The sequence below is a fragment of the Fringilla coelebs genome, assembly GCF_963513975.1.
Source record: "Fringilla coelebs genome assembly, chromosome: 5".
In the NCBI taxonomy this organism is placed as follows: Eukaryota; Metazoa; Chordata; class Aves; order Passeriformes; family Fringillidae; genus Fringilla; species Fringilla coelebs.
In genome coordinates this window covers 63,465,951-63,479,963 of record NC_140033.1, presented here as the reverse complement: position 1 = coordinate 63,479,963, position 14,013 = coordinate 63,465,951, and the positions used below count along the sequence as shown (strand labels likewise).

At 43.5% G+C, this 14,013-nt stretch overlaps 1 protein-coding gene across 1 annotated transcript in view; it reads left to right on the top strand.

Annotated features, from left to right (window-relative positions):
* PAH (phenylalanine hydroxylase) overlaps positions 1-11,612 on the top strand; it is a gene marked incomplete at its 5' end in the record, with an annotated part of 35,376 nt that extends 23,764 nt beyond the window's left edge. Inside the window, 8 exon segments of the mRNA XM_084205858.1 lie at positions 1,306-1,502; positions 2,415-2,550; positions 3,517-3,586; positions 5,119-5,175; positions 6,181-6,276; positions 6,598-6,731; positions 8,881-8,996; positions 9,581-11,612. Coding sequence (XP_084061984.1) covers positions 1,306-1,502; positions 2,415-2,550; positions 3,517-3,586; positions 5,119-5,175; positions 6,181-6,276; positions 6,598-6,731; positions 8,881-8,996; positions 9,581-9,624 — 850 coding nt within the window. The 3' untranslated portion in view covers positions 9,625-11,612.
* Positions 11,613-14,013: the final 2,401 nt, after the last annotated feature.

Below are 14,013 nucleotides of genomic sequence, written 5' to 3'. Positions count from 1 at the left end.
GCTGTGAGATGGGTCAATGGCTGCTTGCCTTGTATTCTTCCTAACATTAATTTAATCCTCTCCTGTATCCCTTCTTTTGCATCTGTTCTGTCCTCTTTCTTTGTGCTGTTTGCCCCTACTTTGCCTTTGCTTTTTTGCTTCCTCTCAGGATAGATTACCCACTGTTTTTGTTGAATGCTCAATTTCCTTGATTTCTCATTTCTTTGCTTTTAGCTGGCCTCTTCCCTCTGCCTTACTTTGCTTCTGGCCCCACTGATCCCTAGAATTTTTTTTAATTGAAATTTGAGTGGTTTTAAAGCCATAGCTTCCCCCAGTAGCCCTGGAAGTTGGTTGAGGATTATTTAGGAGTGCTATAGGAACAAAAATCACCCAGCAATCCTCATAATTCAACATGATGTTTAAAGCTCCACAGATCAAGGAGAACTGATACAGAGAGACAGAAGGTGATGGTTCTCCAGAGCAGCTGCCCTGAGGCTCAAGAAAAAAAAGGGAAAGTGGGAGATGGTGGGGTGTCATCAAGAGTTTAACAATGGGTTTCTGGGGTTTGGAAAGCTTCAGCATTGTTCCAGCAGTGTTGTTAAACCTATTAAGTTACTTAAACCCCTTTGATTTTTGCAAAGCTGCTGGATTCACCTATGGCCTTAACATTATTGCTCAGGAATTGGTTATTCACAGGAGGCCAAACTGCATTGCTTGTGATGTATAAGTCCTGTTAGCTTCAACATGAGCTAAGCACGTGGAGGCCTGAGGGTGGGATTTAAGTCATAATTGCTCCTTACAATTATAAAAAGTCAAACTGGCTGGAGTCTGCATCTGTTACAGCACAGAGCACAGGTCAGAATTTATCTGCCACTGCAACAGAGTTTAATGGAGCTGATTTTTACAAACACCGTTAATATAATGCTCACTAGAGCAAGAAGTGAAACAGCTCTTTCATATCAAGAAAGAAAAAATAAATTGAAACCAACAGCAAGCAAGTATTTTTAGAAGAACACCTTTAAAAGACAAATAAGCGCTGATTTATTTTTAACACAATAATGCAAGGAGCTGTCTAAAGGCCATTATCTCAGCCAAGGTCAGTAGAGTCCTTTCCAGAGACAAGTGAGGCTCCTTTGCACTTGCATGTCAGCCCAAAAGCATCTCCTCTCCTGCACCAGCAGCTCCTGGCCGGTCCTAGCAAAGCTGCAACATGAAGCAGAATAAGAAAACTGTTTTGAAAATGGCAAGTGGGAAAGAACAAAGAGCATGTTGATGGCATAGGACATTTTCTGTGGCTGTTATTGAGGACATCCCTTTTCTTTCTAGTGGCCAACCTATTCCTCGTGTCACCTATACGGAAGAAGAAAAGAAAACTTGGGGCACTGTCTTCAGGGAGCTGAAGAGTCTGTATCCAACTCATGCCTGCTATGAACACAACCACGTGTTCCCACTGCTGGAGAAGTACTGTGGCTACAGGGAGGACAATATTCCCCAGCTTGAAGATATTTCAAATTTCTTGCAGAGTAAGTTTGAAACACCTAAAAGAACCAAATGAAATGAAAGGCCTCAGCTATCTGTGGGGGTGGTGCTTCCAGAGAAGGAAAAACAATCCCTGATTTATCAAAAGTTCACTATGATGTTTGGGCACATCACTTAGCCTGTGTCCCAGGTCTTTCTCTAATGCTTCTGGGGATACAATGGGACAAATATTTAGATACTGTGCTGGTTGTATTCCTGGGCAGAAAATCGCCTGCAATTAACAGAAGGTTGTGAGAAACAACTGCTCACTTTGAAAATTAAAAAAGGTTCATTAAACCTTCACAAAAATACAACATAAGGACTACATAAGGAAAAAGCTACAGCGCTGGGAACTGCTGGTGTGCATAACATGTGGCCAGTTCATCTTCAAGATGGATGTTTGGTCTTTTACACCCCTGGGGTTGCATCAGCCAGCCCTGGCCCCTCCCAATGTCTGTCAGTCAGCTCTTCTTTGCCATTTCTCACTGGAGGCTGCTTGCTTGTAACTGGATTGGAGGTCAGGAGTTGCCATGCTGCACCCCCTAAGCACCCCTGAGCTTTTCCATCCCCAGCTGCCCCAGGTAAGGGACACATGTGCAGCCTTCTTTTACCTGTCCTGGACAGCCCAGGCTGTCTGATGGCAACAACACAGGGGGGAAAGGGAACTGTGGGGAGAACAGAGGACATCTAAACCACAATAACATAACTGTACATCACTAAAGCTTTTCTTAATATTCACACAATAGTGATCTTTTAATTGTGAGAGCCAATCATCTCATTATCCATCTGTAACAAGGATGTTAAAGAAAAAACTAAAACAACAGCCATCAACAAACTTTTCCCACTCTAAGGAGTCTGGATGGGGATAAATCAAACACAGCAGCTATTTTTAAGGTGCTGTCTTTCTGTCCCTTCAGGCTGCACTGGGTTTCGGCTGCGTCCCGTGGCAGGCTTGCTCTCCTCCCGGGATTTCCTGGCTGGGCTGGCGTTCCGCGTGTTCCACTCCACGCAGTACATCCGCCACGCCTCCAAGCCCATGTACACCCCGGAGCCGTGAGTACCCTGCCACACAAAGGGTGCCAAGCTGCAGCACACACCCAGCAGGCTCAGACCAGCTGGGAATAACTGCCTGGGACTCTGCAGCACTCCTGGGAACAGGGCTAAGGGAGAGCAGCCAAGGGACTGCTCTCTTCTGGAAATGTTTATGGAGCCTTTCTAGTGTGTTTAACAGTCTGCATCCACTTCTGCAAGTTCTCCTGGGGCAGATGAGATAGTTTTGCTACTGAAGGCGTGCTTGTGTGGTGGCTGGGATGCAGGGGAGCAGAGTACAAGGGCACTGAGCTGAGCTATTAGCACCCAAGTAGCGCAGCAAGGACTTAACATGCTGCAAGCAAGCTTCTGGCATTAAGACAGGAGAAGCCCAGACTCCTCAGAAGCCCAGAACCCATCTCTTTTTCATTTTGGAGTATTTCTCTCTGTCCTTGCCCATTATCCTTTTCTACTTGCCATTTTAAAAACAGATTTCTTATTCTGCTTCATATTGTTGCAATTCTTCCTTTTTTTTTAGTTTCCTACTTTCCACAAACTCTTTTTCCTTTCTTTTATCTTTTTTTGATTATTGTGATTTTCTTTCCTGCTTTTGTTTACCCCATTGTCATCATGCCAGGCTGAAATGTCTTTTTTTCTCCATTTTTTTCTTGAAGAAAGGTCTTCCAGGCCTTTTTTTGATATGTTATACCCTTCCCCTTTCCATCTCACCAAATCACTTCTCTGTATTTGAAAAATCTAACAGTCCCTGCTGCTGAGGAATATGTAATGCAAAAGCACAGAAAACCCTGGAGTTTGCAAGCATTTCCACCATAAGAATAATTTCAGAGCAAAATGTTTTCCTGTGAACGATATCTGCTGGTAGGAGCAAATGCACTGTGCTCTTGACTGTGTGCTGGCTCTAGGGCATTCTTCCAGCATTGCTGGACTTTTCCTGAATCACAGTTATTCAGATGTCATGTTTTCCTGCAGTGATATTTGTCATGAGCTGCTAGGACACGTGCCTCTTTTTGCTGATCCCAGTTTTGCTCAGTTTTCCCAGGTAAGTCATTCAGGGTTACAGTATGTGTATAATTAAACACACAGTAATTCAGAGGATGATCCAAGAGCTGTGAAGGGAGGTGCAGATTCACCTTTAAGCACACTGTGCAAGAGCACCTGAGGTGGTTTATTTATTGCTTGAAATCTGGATGCAATTCATGTAGGTGAAAACATAAAAGTCCAACTCCAAACATGATCTTGTGTGAGTTGCTTTTTGACAGAACCTGTGAAGCCATCATTTTAAAACCTTCCTGCAGATGTTGATCCTTCGGATAAAATCACATAACTCATGAGTCAGATGGATTATTACCTCATGATGATATTCAAATGTTAGGGAAAATGGAGATTTTGTTTTGTTTTCTATTGAAGTGACACTGGAGGCTGAGTAAAGTGAGGAACTGTCTCAGCTGTAAGCATGGGAGAAGGCTGGAGAGGAGATTTCTTTTTAGTAGTGTTAATGTCTCTGGAAAAGAAGCCAAACCCTGGTGAAGCAGTAAACTTTTGGCTGCATCCTACCATAAAACATGGAAATACAGGAAGAAAGAAAGGAATAAAGACAGAAAACTTAGAAATACACAAAGCGAGAAAGGCATAGAGACAAAAAGACTGAGGGAGGGAGGAAGGAAGGAAGGAAGGAAGGAAGGAAGGTAGGTAGGTTAAAAGAAAGGAGGAAAGAAAAGGAAGGAAGGAATGAAAAGGAAAGAAAGAAGGAAGAAAAGGAAGAAAGAGAGGGAGGAAGCAAGGCAGGAAGCCTTGATGCAACATCTCAAAAGACAAAAGTCAGTTTGATCTCGTAAGTTTGCAGTATTGCCTTTAGGCTTTGCCCTTTCCCAGAAGTGGAGTTTCCTTCCAGAGGAGCCCTGCTGTACCTTGGCTTCCTAGGATTTGACATGGTGATAAGCTGCTCTAGTGTCTGTGCTGTGTGTGGGGAGAGCCCTCTGATTTTTGCACTATGCAGTCCTCACTAGAGCAAATCAAGAAAGGAACCTGGCTATATGTAGTCTCAGGTATCTGTATTTGAATCCAACTATTGCATGCCTTCTGGAAAAATCTCCATTTGCTCACAAGGTATGAATAAGCTCTTTCAAATCATGCCCTGTCATTCAAAAAAAATAGCTCATTCAAGGCTCCAGGAAAACTCCTTTAATCAGGACCCATCAAAACGAAGAGAAATATATAAGGTGTGTAGGTGTGATTGATTTGCCTCCTTTTGTCCCTATCATTCTCTCAGATGTTCATTGTAGACTTGATCAAAAGCCTGTCAAAGCAAGAGGAAAATTTTAGCTGACCTCAATGGGCTTTGTACCAGGCACAAAGGATCATGCTTTGTAAATGACATTTGGACAAGACCCTTTGTTCATTTTTGGAGAGATTTCTGGTTTAAAATTGATCTTGCATGATAGGAACATGTCCTGTAAACATTTGTGTGTGGTAGTAAGCAATGGTAACATTTAAAATGTGAGCAATTACATAAGATGGGCAGGAAGAATGTTTGCAATAAACAGCTTGAAGAATAATGGTTTATTGTTACAGGAAATTGGACTGGCATCTCTGGGAGCTCCAGATGATTTCATCGAGAAACTTGCTACGGTAATTTAATAAATGAGGGCTCAATTTTCCAAAGCGCCCTGTGTTGTCTTAATTCTGCTGCCACTGAAGTCACTGATAGAACTCCCATCGAGCTGAATGGGATCATAGTGAAGACCATGATTGGAAAACCCTACCCTGAAACAGTTGCACTAAAGGAAAATAGCTTTGGCACCCCTTATTCAAAGTGACAGTTGTGATTAAACACAGAAGCCCAAATGAGATTTCCTCCAGCACAAACATATTGGGCAAGAAATGATTACATGTTGCTACATCCCCACAGGAAATTTCAAGAGGCAGCTTCTGTAGTTATTTCACCTTCAAGCATCTCTTCCACTTTTCCAGGCAGGCACTATCCTCTGTAGTCAATACAGAGCACCTGGATAGCTTCTCTGAGACTACTGAGACCCAGAGGTGCAAACTTTGAATAAAACCGGGAGTGTTGCTCTGAGAGTAGTGTCCCCAGTGCCAAATGAGGAACACCTGGGCAAAGAATTCCACCAGCTTTGACACTTCTGATAGATGGGGGAGTTTTTTCTGAGCCAGGGCAGGTATCCCTTCAAAAGGACAGAGCCAGGAGTCAAATTAGGCCACTCACCATCTTCCTTCCCTATTGCACAAACAGTCTGATCATGCTGCTGCTGCTGCAGTCATATGCCCTGTGTGAAACAGGACTGAAACTTTTCTAAAATAAGGTTCAAAATTCCTCTGGGTTGACCAGCCAAAATAAAGATTTATTGCTATAATTTCATTGCTCCTGCTGACAAAGATAAGCACAGTAAAACACAACTTTGTTTGTAATGTAACTGAACTGATTCTCAGGCACAGAGAATCTAGTACTGTGCTTCTCCTAGGAGAAGAATTTCAGTCTGAAGGGACATTTATTGCATTTATACACTTGAATTTGACATACAACATCATCTTACATAGAAATGAAAACTCTAAATGTACTCAAAGGGTGTACTTTTTATCTAGTAATAATAAGTTTCTGACTAATTTTCTTTCCAGGTTTATTGGTTTACAGTTGAGTTTGGACTTTGTAAGGAAGGAGATTCCCTCAAGGCATATGGGGCAGGGCTGCTGTCTTCATTTGGAGAGCTGCAGGTGTGTTCTAGAAAATAATTCAAATATGTTTATAATTGTTCAAATTCCTTTTCTGAATATCTTCAGATCTTTGGTTTTGCTTCATACTTTGTGCATAGAAGTAGGATGAAATGTAGCATTTCATTGTAGAGCTCTGATGAATGTGTAGGTGTATGGATACACAGGGAACTCATACCTCCTTCTTTCCCAGTCAGTGAAATTATCACTGTATCTCACAGGAGAAAATCTTCCCTGTCTGAAATGGAGTTGCTCTTGATTTCTTTCACAGCATGTTCAAACACTCTTACACTGAAATTATTTTTCTTACCTTTTTGTTCATAGTATTGTTTATCAGGTAAGCCTGAGATTCGGCCTCTTACCCTGGAGAAGACTTCTGTGCACAAGTACTGTGTTACTGAGTTCCAGCCTGTCTACTATGTTGCTGAAAGTTTTAAAGATGCAAAAGAAAAGCTAAGGTACTCCAGTCATTCCAGAGAAGAACTCATTCTTGTCTGCTGCAAATAGATCTCATTGCCATAATGGGTCATGGGTTGACAATCATGATTTGAGAGGCATTAGAAAAATCTGTGCAACGCTTTAAGATCATAAAAAATTTATATCCTCAGAATCTTGGGCAAAAATGAGTAGTAGCAGGAATATACCTTAAGCATGAAACCAAGAATTTGTGCTTAGTGTAACTAAGAGCTTCATCTGTCTAACCAAAATGCAACAAAAAAGTTATTTGCTCACTTGCAGTGATACTAACATTTTAAGTCAAATCTGGCTAATGAATGCAAACCAAGTAACTTTACCATTACTAGAATTAACAGTTCTTGTAAAAAAAAAAAAATCTCCTAGTATCTACTCCTTCTCTGAAGTTATGTCCAGGTTCAGTTCTGATTCTTGGAACAGGAATGGCTCAGCCTGTGTTGGGGTTCAGCTTGGTTTTCACCTTGACAGTATTTCTATTCCTGTTAAAACACCAATGCAATACCATATTTCTGGGTGTTAGTCAAGCCACTGGGGGCTTGCCTTGGTTCACACAAAACTTATTTCTCACTTGGAGATGCCACACACAGGCTTGTCCCAGACCTGCAGTCTCTTATCTTTCTACCATTCAAAGATAAATTGTTCTGCATCCCAAGATGTTCTGCCACCTCAGGCTCCCCAGCTCTGAGATCTTCCTAGCTCTCTGCCCTGCTGCTTCCTTGGTTGTCATAACTCTGCAGCTTTTCCTTGTGCCTTTTTCTCTGGGGAAATGCCTGGGAAAAATGGTCTTCTCTTCTGGGCTGTGCTAATGAAATCCTGCACAGAGCTTCTGTCTTCTCTGTATGTATCCCTGAGCAGCAAGCTCCTCAAGGAAGTGGAAAATGCTGCCTCACTTAGCTGTAAGAAAATATCTTGGAGCTTTTTTATTTGCTTCAGTGACCAAGAAGAGAAAAGCAGTTAAATTGAAATAGAAGTTCTGGGGTTTGGTCCAGTGCCTGTGTTAAAGGCTAGCTACTGGACATGTGTGTTTGCGGGTAACAGAATACCTTTCTGAAAAATTATTCTGAGACTGACCTAAAAGATCTCAGCTTAAGGCATCCATCTTCTAATTGGGATCTTAACTTCACCTGAGATTTAGGAAAGCCATCTTCTAATGTGATCTCTCCTCTTAGAAAAACTAGATCAATGCAGCTAAATTCATCATAACCAACAAAATATTTTTTTCATTGTCCTACCTTGTGGCCTGTTCATACTGAGTTCTGTTTGAGACAATGTCCTTAATAAGGTTAATAATAAGGTTTAAACTGAAGAAGCTTTGTGAGGGTGGCATCCAGCATATTGCACTGTTCTGGGCGTATGGGATTTACCCTGCTGAGTCACAGTCTGTGTAGTGGGGCTCCATAATCAGCTCCTGCGTGCTTCCCTTCCTCTTTCAGCAATAACTTCAGTAACACAAAGCAGATATATAAGCCAGTGTCCTGCTGGGGTCTACAAGGAGCCTGGAACAATAGCTCTGACAGTCTCATCCCATTCAGAACCCTTCTTTCCACAGTTCTGTGGTTATGCAAATTAATATTTTCCCAAGACACCAAAATCTTAATGCTTTTGACGTGGGATTAACTATTTTGCAGAAGAGAATGCTGCTTTACTCGATTAACTATAGTCTAGCTCTTAAATTACCTGCAAACTACCAGGCAGTTTAAGAGGTAAGAGCTAGATAATGACAAAAGTTAGGTGCCTGCTTGCTCCTTGGCTTACCAGGATAACGTAGATCCTTGACCTCAATTCCCCAAAAACTCAGACTTGGATTAGAATTCCTACCTTTTGCACTAATGACAGGAAAATGAGATTTTCAAGCTTGGCAGATCCCAGTTGCCACATAGTTGGCCTATACCAGGAGCAGCCTTGCCATGCCAATAGCTTTGTTCTGTTCAGAAAAAAACAGAGGTGATAAGGACAAATGCAGTTTCAAGTGTGTTGCAGAACATTGTAGGTCTCAGATCAGTGAGAAGGAATTTCAGTTATTTCCTCCCATAGATTTTCTTATCCCCACAATCAAGAAATGCACGCACCAAAAAATAGTTAGTGAAAAAAAAAATTTAAACTGTACTGTTGTTTATGTTTTTTTTCCTTCAGGAAATTTGCTCAAACAATCCCTCGTCCTTTCTCTGTCCGGTACAATCCCTACACACAGAGGATTGAAGTCTTGGACAATGCAAAGCAGCTGAAGAACTTAGCTGACACGATCAATAGTAAGGAATTGCACATCTGTTACCTTGAATTCCTCAAAACTTGGGTCAGAAATAGGAACCACAAGGCAGATTCCATTTGGTTGCAGATTCCATCTGGCTGCATATTATGCTTTGAGCCTATCCAAGATAAGGCAGCACATATCTCCTTTCTCATGAAAAAATTGCTTCCCAATTCTAGCCAAGCTTTAACAAGAATTTCCACTTGACTGCAACTTGCTAAATCTGAAAAACCCAGTTTTGGGGGAGATGCTAGGAAATGGCAGATGGCCTTGAGGTGGATCCTAGCTGTTTTCAGTGAGGAAGAGAAGGAGAAGCATGGCTTTGATCACATTTTCCCCCTCACATTGGCTAGCCTGCTGAGAGGGGGCTCCTCTGATCCTGTGAGCCAGCCTTCCATGGCTGATGAAGGCAAAGGGGTGACTCTGGAGACCTAGCTCCAGTAAGACCCTAAAAAACAAGCCCAGTTCAGCACTTCTGTGCTCACCTTATTCTTTGAGAGAATGGCTATAAAGGGCAAAAAACATACAGAAGTGTGAGAAATGGGCTAGTTCTGGAATTAACTGCTCTGATTATTTCCTTTGCAGGTGAGATTGGGATCCTTTGCAATGCCCTCCAGAAGATCAAATGAAGATTTGCTGTAACTTGCTAGTGACTAGAAGTTATCATGTGCAAGTGCCAGTCTTGATCTAGCCTCAGTCTATTATCTTCCAGTGAACTGCATCAATAATTATGTTATATATCTTAATTATTAGAGATTAGCAGAGAAACAGACATCTATAGGTGACCCTCAACTCTTCTGGCCTTCAGACACTAATCCATTTTTTTCTCACTAATGTATAAAAATTACCTTATTCCTGGGAAGCTGGGGGAAGTCTGAATATGTTTTGTGCCAAAGGTTAGCAGAAGGAGATCTTCACCATGCAGAGCACAATCTGCTGCACCTGTGAGGTCTGGGAGCAGGGATGGGATGTCAATGATGACCAGAGTGATCCACCTTGCCTTCTCTCACAGTCACTCTCCACTCAGTGCCTCCCAGTTGTCCAAGGTTCCCATGGATCTGGAGCTCTACACCTTTCAGGATATACAGGGAGATCTGTCAGGGTACAAGTGGAGATTCCTCTTAACAGGCATACTCAGCTACTCACCGTGGATGGCTGATGTGTGAAGGTTACATTTTTTTGTGTGTGTGTCCCTCCCTGAGAGGTGTCTCTCAACTTTCTGGTCTCAAACCTAGGAGGTGGATAGAGCACCTTGGAAATGCAGAGTGCCTGTTACAATGCAGCTGAAGACCCAGAGCCTTCCAGCTCCTAACTCACTGTGCCTGTGGCTGGAGACCCCACCAAAGCCAGGGAAGGCCTGGCTCAGCTGTGTCCCAGCCTAACTACATTCAAACCCAAACCTGTTATCTTGCAAGACAAGTCCTAAGTAATGACACCTTTTTGTATCTCCACTGCCCATCTGAGCTTTAATCTCCTTTTGGTTTTTTTTTTTTGTTGTTGTTGTTTTGTTGAAAGCAGTTTTATTTTTCCTGGAGCATATCTCAACTGTGTCAGCAAATGGAACCAAAGGTGGCTCCAGCTTAACTCAATGGCTGAGCATGGAGGGAGAAGAGTTTTGCTGTTCAGGAAGCTCTTTCTGTATTTATCCAATAAATTTCACTCAATCAGCTGAGAGTCCTCTTGGACTGGTCCACATTGTGTAATGCCTCCCTGTAGCTCCCTGGTTGAAGGAGGGAACTCAGCATTGGAACACTGGAGCAGAATGAAGCAAAGCAAAGCTGAACTGCATTTCCAGCTTGAAGCAATTGTGCATCATGACACTAACATGGCTCAGGGGTCATATTTCTGTCAGAAGAGTGAAAGATGGAGAGGGATTTGAAAGCCCACGCGTCTCATACCTGTGATAGTGCTAATTTTGTATTTATAGTTTGAAAATCAATATGGCTTTAATGTAAGCGTCATCCTTTAGGAAGATAGAAAGTACAGTTCTTTTCATTATATATATGGTAGGAAATGACATTAATTTAAGGATACCAGCTGGAATCCTTTTCAATAGACATATATTTATGCAAAATGGTATCATTTTGGTGCTTTGAAGTAACCTTTTTTATCTCAGTATCTTTTTATTCCTTTTTTTCTCATCACAATGTCTCTCTAGATCTTTCAATCCCACTTGGCATGTATTTTTCAATGTGAAAGTAGCCCATATTTTTCTCTCTTAATATAATAGGACCCATGAGGTAACTGTATACTACAAAGAGGCAATTTCATCCCAAGGGTGAAGTCTTTCAAACTAATCCTCAGACAGCTTTCCAAGCTCTTCTGCTTCTGGCTTGAATGACAGCAGCAGTAGTTCTATAGTGATATTGAGAGCTCAGGATTCATGATCTTCTTTTATGTACAAGTGGAATAGTTAGAGAATATTGATGCCACATGTCTGATTCTCTGTCCCTTAATGCAGGTTTAAATGAGCAATAGCTCCAGCCAAAGCAGCATAGCGTGGCTTCTCAGCAAGACAGATGAGAAAAAATTAAACGTTCAGCATTTTAAAAGCAGAGGGAATGTATGGAAAGTAGATTTTCTTACAGAACAAATAATCTTGTACCTAAGTACTTTAAATACTACAAATAAATCACATTTTAAATAGTACTCCTTAATGGGTGACTTCTTATTTCCATGCCTAAAGAAAGTTCCAGCTGAGTAGGAAAATGCTTTTTGCATTATCAGACCAGTGTAAATCCTCCTTGTATGGTAAGCATCCAAGTCAACCAGAATTAAATACTCAGGTAGAAGATAATGCCCATCTAAGGTGCTCCCCAGAACAGAAAAATGCTCTCTTGGGCTGATTGACTGTCACTCATCCAGCCAAGATTTTGGAACTTCCTGATGTGTGCCATTAGCAATGCACAACCAAGCCCAGCTTCCTCTCCCTTTGCATACTCCGGAACTCTTTGGGCGCTACTCTGACTAACCAACCCCAAGCTAATCTTTTAGGTAACCTTCCCCACTTCTATCCCACTGTGATCACATTTTTGGTGTCCTCATCTCCAGCTCAGTTTCAGGTCATCAAAGAAGCTTTTTGTGAGTCCTTTACAGTGACCTTGGCCCAGGTCAATGACTGTGATGGAGGGACACCAGTCCACACTGGTGGACTCCTCTGGATGTCTTAAGATGCCTTCATCTGGCAGCAGCCTTGGAGAAGGGACATTTCAGTCCCCAAAGAATGCAGAAATTGTTGAAAAAGGGATGAAGTGCAGGAGCAGTACACAGGAATGCATTGTTTTTAAACCTCCCTCTGCTGCTTCAGACCATGCTGGCAGCTGCCACAGAAGACATTTTGATGTTCAGATGTAACCATCTAAATTAACCTAAATAAAATAAAAATATTAATGCTGCATCCATCTCAAATGAGGGGCCCTCTGTTCATACAGGATAAAGATACCTGAAATGGTACCAGATAAAAAAAGGGCAGGTTTGTGGTGATCAGATGTGGCCTTCTTCTCCTGTGCCAAACCTTGCCACCACTGCTGGGGGAACCAGGGAGTGGGGAAAAGCCCATTAAAGCCCCTTTCTCCACCCAACTAATTCAGTTGCATCTGCCCTTCAGCCACCTCTGAGGTGCCCCCTTGCCCTCCTGGAGTCTCCTGGGACACAGGCCAGGCTGGAGGGTGCTGCAGGGTGCAGGAGGGATGGGTTCTGCACTGGGGGTGGGTTGGCATGGCAGACAGTGGCTTGCCCCACGGCCCCTGGGCCAGGCTGGACATGGCTGGACACCCCTCTTCCCAGGCTGGCACTCACCACACCCTGCAAAGCCCACTGTGCCTGAGGTCTGCAGGAGCCAACACTCCCCAGGGTGCTGAGACCTCCCTTCTGGGCACAGAGCTGCGAAATTCCCCTTGGGTTTGTCTGTCAGCAGGGAAAGAGATGAGGAAATCAAGAACTTCCCAGTGCCTGTCTTGACCCAAGGGAAGATGTGGTGCTGTCGTGATCCCTGGAAAGCAAAATTTTGTTTATCTTCCTTGGCCAGGGAAGAGGTAAGAGCACGACAGCACTCAGGGGTGTGGCTGAGCCAGGATAAGCCAAGGGGCACATAAAAAATGGTCCCATCTGCAAAGAGAGGCCAGAGGGGTGGTCTTATCTCTGGACCTGCAGAATGACCTTCACAGGGGCTCTGGCACACTGCAACTTGAGGTATGAAGGCATGGGTGCTCATATCCAGAAATAATTGTTTTGATGTCAAGTGTAAGGGAAGGGAAGATGTGCCTGCCCTGTCAGGAGCAGAGCTAAATCCCCCTGGAACTTATCCTGCTATCCACAATAAAGATGTGACCCTGGTGTTTTTGAGAGCCACTTTCACTGGAGATGAAATGGTGACAGAAAGAAGTTCCAGTGGAGGAATGTAGCCTGGGGGCAGCGCTCCACTGAGGGGTAGGAGAAGGTTCAGATCCTGTGGGTAGGAAAAGCTCAGAAGAAGGCAATGGATTCTGACTCTGGCTGAAATCTCTCTGGCACTTCCAGAATTGTGTCTGTGCAGAGGAGACAGCACCCAGAATGGGCTGTGATTTGGGAGAAGATCCCCTTGGTTCCCTGGGGATACAGACAGTGGGGAGAGAGTCCCAGTGAGGTGAGCAGAGTGGGGATGAAGAGCAGTCTCAGACACCGTGCAGGTCAGCCCAGACTGGGAGATGCAAATGGACCCCAGGCTAATTGATTGCCTCTCCACAAAGGAACCCCTATCCAGGGCTGAACAGCTCGCAGACACCTCCAAGCACAGCAGGAGGACTGCACTTTGAAGTCCCCTGGGGGCGGAGGGCCATCTTGGCTCTTGCGCACATCCTACGCAGGCGGCTTCCCTTGATGTGTCTGGCACAGCCAACATAAATGTCCCTACACCTGCACACAGCAGCCAGCTTGTGTCCCTGCTCCTGGCAGCTCCGAGCTCACCACACACACACACTGCATCTCCTGTCCCACCAATTCCCCTGGCCACTGCTCCCACGCCCTCAGGCAGTTTCCAC